Below are 7,968 nucleotides of genomic sequence, written 5' to 3'. Positions count from 1 at the left end.
CATGGACCCCAGCAGCATATTGGGGTCTCAATTGCAGCCTGCAGCCCAGTTTGAAGCCTTCAGTGACATAACCATGACAAGAATTCCAGATCAAATGAGGGCCTACAATTTGGTCACTCAGAACCATTAGAACTTTCCGGCTGGCCAACAGAGACTTTTATAGCAGGCAATTGAAATTCTAAAGGGGCAAGCCCATAGACCAGTTGCTCAGACCCAAATCCAAATCAGAATTTTACATAGCTCAGACCAGGAAGACATACTTTGTATGGATCAGACATCTTTTGGAAACACTGAAAACACAGGTTACCATGCTAAGCTATCCCTGAGATCCTGGAATAACACAATACTCAGTATCCCAAGAAAGGAATAGCTAGAATTAACTCAGATATTCCTGCAGAGAACAGCTCTAACATAAAGTCTAAAGTAAGGAAGTAGACTGGAACAATGAGCAAAAAAGAAAATGCCACCATAAAAAGCTTTTATAGTGATAGAAATACACAAGCCATGAACTTAGAAGGAATTGTTCCATGCAAAGATTTAAAGAAAACCACAGCACGGGCAGATTAAATTAATTAAATTAAATTAAATTAATTAAATTAATTAAACTAGAATTCTTGGAAGAGATAAAGCAAGAGTTTAAAAAAAGTTTAATGTTTTCAAAAATTAAATAAGACTGCTAGGAGTAAAAATTGAAAAAGAAATTGAAATTATGGAAGAATTGGAAGGAAATTAAGGGCTTGGAATAAGAAGTATAAAACCTTACCCAAACAACAAACTCCACAAAAATTAGAATGAACCAAATAAAAGTTAATGACTCTGTGAGACAAGAAGAAATATCAAAACAAAGAAAAAATTAAAAATAGAATAAAGTCTATCTCATAGCAAAAACAACTGACCTAGAAAATAGGTTGAGGAGAAAAAAATTTACCTAAATGCCATAACCAAAATAAGAGCCTAAGACATATTTTAAGAAATCCTAAAAGAAAACTGCCAGATTCTTAGAACAAGAGGGCAATGTAGAAATAGAATTCATTAGTCACTTTCTGAAATAATTCCCAAGATGAAAAATCTCAGGAAAAATAGAACAAATATACAGAACTTCTGTTCTTGTTGTTCAGTTGTTTTTCAGTAGAGGACTCTGTGACCTCATTTGGGGTTTTCTTGGCAAAGATACTGGAATGGTTTGCCATTTCTTTCTCCAGCTAGTTTTACAGATGAGGAAACTGAGGCAAAAAAAAAAACGTGATTTGCCCAGGGTCACACAACTATTAATGTTTGAGGCCAGATTTGAACTCAGGAAAATGAGTCTTCCTGACTCCAGACCCTGCACCCTATCTACTGAGCCACCTAGGTCAAAGAAAAAAAATACTGAAAGGAGAAAGAATTCAAATACTGAGCAGCAGTACTTATCAGTCACTACTAAAAAGTAGCAGAAAACTTGGAATTCTAGAAGGCGAAAGTAGACTTACAACCAAGAAAAACTTGCCCAGCAAAACTGAGTACAATCCTATGGGAGGAAAGACAGGAAACAAACAAAAAGACTCTAATAAGAGAACTTCAGGAATTCCTGATGAAAAGATTAGAGCCAGGGCTTATAGAGAGAATCTAATTAGAGAGAAGGCCTCCAAGTGTCTTGATGATCTTAAAAGGGAGGGGAAGAAGAATACACTGGGGGTTGGGGTAAGGGAAAAGGTTAGGGAAAATTATGTTATATAATTTGGGTGTTTAAGTTGAAATCTATATAAACAGGAAAGAAGAGGTGGAGGAAGTATCTGACACCTGAATTTCACTTATCTAAACTGGTCATTGGAGGAAAGAATACAGGCATAGAACTGGCTACAGAAATACATACTTGGTGCAGAAAAATCCAACAGGGAAATAGGAATAAGGGTAAAAAGTGAAAGAGGAATTAGAGAAGAGGATAGATTAAGAGATAAATTAGTCTTAAACAAAACAAACTCTTTAAGGAGGTATATTTTTAGTTGGGTTTGTTTGTTTTTGAGGTGATGAAGAACTGGAAACTGAATTTGAAACTGAAGGGCTACCCATCTATCAGAGAATGGATAAGTTACCATATATAAATTTGATGGAATAATATTGTGCTGTAAGAAATGATGAAGGGGGAGCAGCTAGGTGGCACAGTGGATAAAGCACCCACTGGCCCTGAATTCAGGAGGATCTGAGTTCAAATGCGGCCTCAGACACTTGACACTTGACACTTACTAGCTGTGTGACTCTGAGCAAATCACTTAACCCTCATTGCTCTGAAAAAAAAAAAAAAAGAAAGAAATGATGAAGGGGACAATTTCAGAGCAACCTGGGAAGACTAGTATGAACTGATACAAGGTAAAATGAGTAGAACCATAGCAATTCGTATAATGACTATACTATTGTAAAGACAAGAGGGAGAGAGGGAGAGAGGAAGGGAAAGAGGGAGACAGAAGAAACAAGACATTTCTTTTGCTTGATTATATGTGGATGCTTGTAGCAGGGGTTTTTTCTTTTTCTTTTCCAATCTGGGTAGGGGTGATAGGAAGTAAAGGAGGCAGGCTTCTGCTGATTGAGAAGAAATACTTCTCAAAATTAGTTGAAGGAATGGGGCCTGGAGATGTTAAAACTAGAGAAGGATTTAGAGGAGAGCTAATAGTCTCCAAGTATCTAAAGAAGCCTCATGTAGCAGAGGGATTATTCATTCTCTTATTATTTGCTCCAGCAGGAAGAACTATGGACACTAAACAGACTACTGTAAAGCAAATTTGAGATTGATACAAGGAACAACTTTGACAATTTCTGCTATCTTACAATAGAATGGGATGCCCTAGGTGAGAGAGGTCTTCCTCTACCCCTCACTAAAGTTCTTCAATGATTTGATGAGCACTTATTGAAGATGCTGGAGAAGTGATTCTTGTTCAAGTATGGTCTGCACTAGTAGGTAGTCTCTGAGGTTTCTTTTGATTTTGTCAACCTACCAAGATTATGACCTTGATGCTGAAAGGGATTTCAGTAGTAAATACCATTGGATTACAGCCAAACCATCTTTTCACTATTGACCCCAGCCTTCAGTATTCTCCCTTCTTCCATCCATCCTATATTCACCTGCTGCCAGATGAATTTTCCCTTTCATTATGGCAGGGTTGCCCCTTCAATATCTATGACTCCCCAGTGTTTACCAGAATCCCAAACTCCTTAGCTTGGTACTAAAGACCTTCTATAATCTGGCCACAACCTATTTATTTTTTAGTTCCTACTACTTCTTGAGCAGTTAGGTGTTGAAGTAGATAGAGTGCAGGGCTTGGAGTCAGGAAAACATATCAGTTCAAATCTGGCTTCAGACACTTCCTAGCTGTGTGACACTATGCACGTCACATAACCCTGTTTGCCTCATTTCCTCATCCGAAAAATGAATTGGAGAAGGAAATGACAAACCAGTATCTACCAAGAAAAATCCAAATGGAATCATGAAGAATCAGACACAACTGAATATGACAACTACAACAAACTTCTCTTCAAGGCTTTTTTCTTCTCCAATCAACTTTTTTTTTTTTTTTTTTTTGCGCGGGGCAATGAGGGTTAAGTGACTTGCCCAGGGTCGCACAGCTAGTGTCTGAGTCAGGAGTTGAACTCAGGTCCTCCTGAATCCAGGACCTGTGCTTTATCCACTGCGCCGCCTAGCTGCCTCATAACACTCATTCTCATTTCATCCTTTCATGTTTTTCTGTGATCCTTTCACTTATCCAGCTCCTACTCATTTCAAGACAGCCAAGTACAGCCAGGTCTATCAAGTCTCACTTGCTTAGACCTGGCCTTGGATCATTCTTTAGCTGTTTTGGCAAATGGGCATTTTACTTTCTCAGTAGACTCTGCTAAGCAGCAAACCTCAATGCCAAGGGTATGGGTGGCACAAAATGACCCACTAATTCGGTTTAACATAACCACTTAAACACCTACTACCAGCAAAGCACGGTGATAAGGGCTAAAGATAACAGGATAGATATGATAGCAATCTTTGCCTAGAAAAGGTTGTAGAAAGCTATCTTCATGAATTTGAAAAGTTGCCACCTGGAAGAGGGTTTAAACTTGTTCTGTCTATCCCTAGAACCAGGAACTATGGGTGAAAACTACCAAGAGGCAACTTAGCAATGCTTGTTACACAAAAAAATAGAAGTGGGTTCCCCTTCAGAGATTTACAAGCAGAGGTCCTTAATCAGGTATGATGTGATGGGATTGTCTTCAGCTGGGCTGCGGGAGGTGTAAAATAATTAGATTCAACTGGTATGTTTTTGCTAACAAAAGGGCTAACCAATCTTGACCATAGGAAACACACTGATGACAAAACCTGGTGTGAACCTTGAAAGAAAACTTAAGTGGGATTTTAATTTGCCTGGGTTGGTTCTTCAGAATACCTTTTGAAAAAAACAAAACAAAACAATAAAAAAAAAAACGGGGGCAGCTAGATGGCGCAGTGGTAAAGTGCCGGCCCTGGATTCAGGAGGACCTGGGTTTAAATCTGGGCTCAGACACTTGACACTTACTAGCTGTGTGACCTTGGGCAAGTCACTTAACCCTCATTGCCCTGCAAAAAGCAACACCACCACCACAAAAAAAAAAAAGCAGAACTGGTGGCAAGAGTAACCAGGAATTACTACCCTCTAACTCATAAGCCATTAAACCAGCCATTAGAGTACATCAAGTCTTGAGCAGAGATGGACTTTCAGTCCTGGATGCAGATGCCCTTCTATCTCCACGTCTTTTATTGGACATGGAGGAAAAAAAAGGGTATGGATCTTGAGGAGGGGGAAAAGTAGCTTAGTGACATGGAAAACCACAATATAATCTGAAACAGTGGATAATCAAAATTGAACATCAAGGATTTCAGTATTTTCCTTACAGATTTGACTTCTGCTTGGATGGTAAGGCAGTTTATTAATGAGTAAGCACACAAGGTGTGCTATGTTTATGGTAGTGACTTTCTGTAAGGGAATCTTGCCACATGACACTAAGAGTGGAACTGGAAGTGTGAGAAGAGGCTGGCTTTATGTGTGTGACAAGTTTAGGAATTAGTTAGCATCTAGTCCATGGTAAGACATCTGGAACTGGGGCGGCTAAGTGGCGCAGTGGATAAAAGCACTGGCCTTGGATTCAGGAGTACCTGAGTTCAAATCCAGCCTCAGCCACTTGACACTTACTAGCTGTGTGACCCTGGGCAAGTCATTTAACCCCCATTGCCCCACAAAAAAAAAAAAAAGAAAAGACATCTGGAACAGATTGTTTGGTATGGCAAGTCACTGTAGTTTCGAGTCTAGGTTCTCTGCTCTACCTCCTCCCTACCCTCCCACCCCCCAACCCAAACAGAGAAGCTGGAATTAGACACAAGAGGTCAACCAGTGCTTCAGCTTGTGTTTATTGACAATGATGTACTCTACAGCCAAATACAGCACAATAGGAGTGTGGGTTTTTTCCAGATCGAAAATAGAAGAGAACTATTGGAGCAACTCAGAAACTCACAATGTAAGAGGGCTGAGGGTTGGGTCATGGGCAAGGAGTGTAGTAAGGCCCGTTGCCTGGGACAGTGGAGATTATTCCCCGAGAAGAACTTCCTTTCCATCCTAGGCTCCCTTCTCCAACTGGAGGAAACAGTGGCTTATGACTGGAAGCTTCTTCCTCCCCACCTAGGTAGGAGTGCCTTACCAGAGGACACCATTGCTAAATACTACATTACTCACCCAAATGTATTGTGTTTTAGCAGCTGGATTTACTTTTTAATTTAAGTGTGTGAAACCAGGACGCTTTCATTCACATGATGGAGCTGGGGGAAAGGGAGTGTGGTTTCTCTAGTCAGGAAAGATGTTGAGGCCCATATATTTTGAGGACTTGTACGTAGAGGGACTGTGGCTGCTGCCTACTTGTATGTGCACGAAGGAGGTCTAGATCAATTTAAAACACAATACTGACACGAGTTACTTCAATCCTCTACATCAAAGATGATCTGCAGGAGCCCAAGCTAAGTCACAGCTGCTCTAGCTCTACCCACCACCAGGAGCGTGCTAAACTGATACTGATGTTACTGGGTGGGGAGGCAGGAAGGCAGTTCTAATATAGTATTTTTTACGAAGAGACTTTAATCTTTTGGGGGGGGCGGTGGTGGTGGTGGGGGGTGTTTTAGCAGTCTAAAGCCTGTAGTAGCCAGGAATGGACACCACCAATAACAGCTGCAGGTCTAACGGATGCAGGCAGGGGCAGGGGAGGAGGTGGGGTGCTGAAGTCACCCACGAGGCCTTCAAATGCCATTCTATGGAACTGGCACCACACGCATAGTGTTGGTGAAGCCTGGACCTGGACGCCAACCATTCAGCACAATGACCACATCATCTTTCTTGAAAATGCCACGAGCTTTGCCTAAAAAAAATGGACGAGAGAAAGTATCACAAATTGAACCCACAAAATAGGTGCAGGAGACCTCAGTCCTTCTAAGTAGCTAACTCAGCTCCACAGTAAAACTGCCATCCACCAGCTACACAGTAATTCAGGGCCCAGGAAGGACTAACCACAGTTTAATGTTAGTTAAGTTTTCTTCACCAGCAGCACTTTTTGGCCACGGGGTGGCATTAGACCTGGGGTTCAGGCAAAACTAAAAAGCACAAAGGTGACATCTTCTGGTATATTAGAATCTACACAGAAACTCTTTCCTACATAGTTTTTCCTGAATAGTCTTGGTTTTTTCCTTAGACTATCCAAACTAAGAGGAACCATTGAGATCACCTGAACCAATCTCTATATCTTCCAAAAGGAACAAAAGCCTAGAGATGCTAAAAGACTTACAAAGCCACATAGCTAGTGGCTCTCATTTCTGATCACTAGTCTTCCTGACACCAGGTCTCATTTCAAAATTTTTCCAGGGCATTAGATAAATATACATGTCGGTTCCCATTTGTACTGTTGGACCATCTTACTGCCACTTGTAATTACTAGATCCAATGCGACATTGCTTCAAGGAATAAAGAATAAATTGGGGGGGGGGGCAGCTAGGGGGCGAAGTAGATAGAGCACCAGCCCTGGATTCAGGAGGACCTGAGTTCAAATTTGACCTCAGACATTTACCACTTACTAGCTGTGTGACCCTGGGCAAGTCACTTAACCCCAAGTGCCTCACAAAAAAAAAAAAAAAGAATAAATAGGGACCTAGTTGGGGTATGGCCTGAATGAGCACACTGGAATGTGGGCTGTTCCTGCTTAGTTCCTTTCCTACAACTAAAAGCTGCCCTCTTCAGCCAAAGGATTTGGCAACCTGGTTTTGTGCCACTCTAGGAGGCTCCAGTAACTGAGAGCTGTCATGGAGTCTCTTTAGAGACAAAATTAATTTTAATTCATTTTCATTTTAAATGTTTATGTAACACATACAACTATACTAAGGACAATCACCATGTCAATTATCCTTGTAATATAAAAATAAAGTCTAACCTTAAGTTAAAAGGAACAACCCTAATCCCTTTACATACCAACTTCCATGGCAAGGTTAACCCTGAGGTCAACATCTTCAGCCCATGACTCATGAACAGGGGCCTTGCACAGCACAGGAAAAACACCTCGGTACAGATGAGACTGGCGTGCAGCCTGAGCACAACGAGTAACAGCAATGATGGGGGCCCGGGGACGGTACCTGGCTACCTGATAAGCAGACCTGTGAGAGGGAAAAGAAGTTATTTAGGGTTCTAGGAACCAAACCAAAACTACCTCAAATTCCCTTCAGCAAACATTCCAACATTTAATTTAATCTTGCTATTATTGATTCATATACATATCGCTCTTCTCTCTAAACATGTTCTTGAAGGCACGGATACTGCTTTTTCTTATCTACCCCTCTGGGCACAAAGCTTGTAGTAGTAGTAGTAGTAGTAGTTGTTCAAGACTGGTGGGCTACTTGGGCATGGGAGTTCTGAGCTAAAGTTCTATGTGCTAAATCACGGAGTG

General features: G+C 41.0%; 1 protein-coding gene across 3 annotated transcripts in view; it reads right to left on the bottom strand.

Annotated features, from left to right (window-relative positions):
- Positions 1 to 5,377: 5,377 nt before the first annotated feature.
- The window catches only part of PKM (pyruvate kinase M1/2), a 33,940-nt gene continuing 31,349 nt past the window's right edge, over positions 5,378 to 7,968 (bottom strand). For all 3 annotated transcript variants that reach the window (XM_043981712.1, XM_043981710.1, XM_043981711.1), the window contains 2 exons: positions 7,497 to 7,678; positions 5,378 to 6,396 (listed from right to left, as the gene is read on the bottom strand). In XM_043981712.1, coding sequence (XP_043837647.1) covers positions 6,290 to 6,396; positions 7,497 to 7,678 — 289 coding nt within the window. In that variant the 3' untranslated portion in view covers positions 5,378 to 6,289. The remainder of the gene's footprint in view (positions 6,397 to 7,496; positions 7,679 to 7,968) is intronic.

This window comes from Dromiciops gliroides, chromosome 2 (genome assembly GCF_019393635.1).
Source record: "Dromiciops gliroides isolate mDroGli1 chromosome 2, mDroGli1.pri, whole genome shotgun sequence".
Lineage (NCBI taxonomy): Eukaryota > Metazoa > Chordata > Mammalia > Microbiotheria > Microbiotheriidae > Dromiciops > Dromiciops gliroides.
Note: the sequence above shows the minus strand (reverse complement) of the source record. Positions and strands in the feature narration are given on the sequence as shown.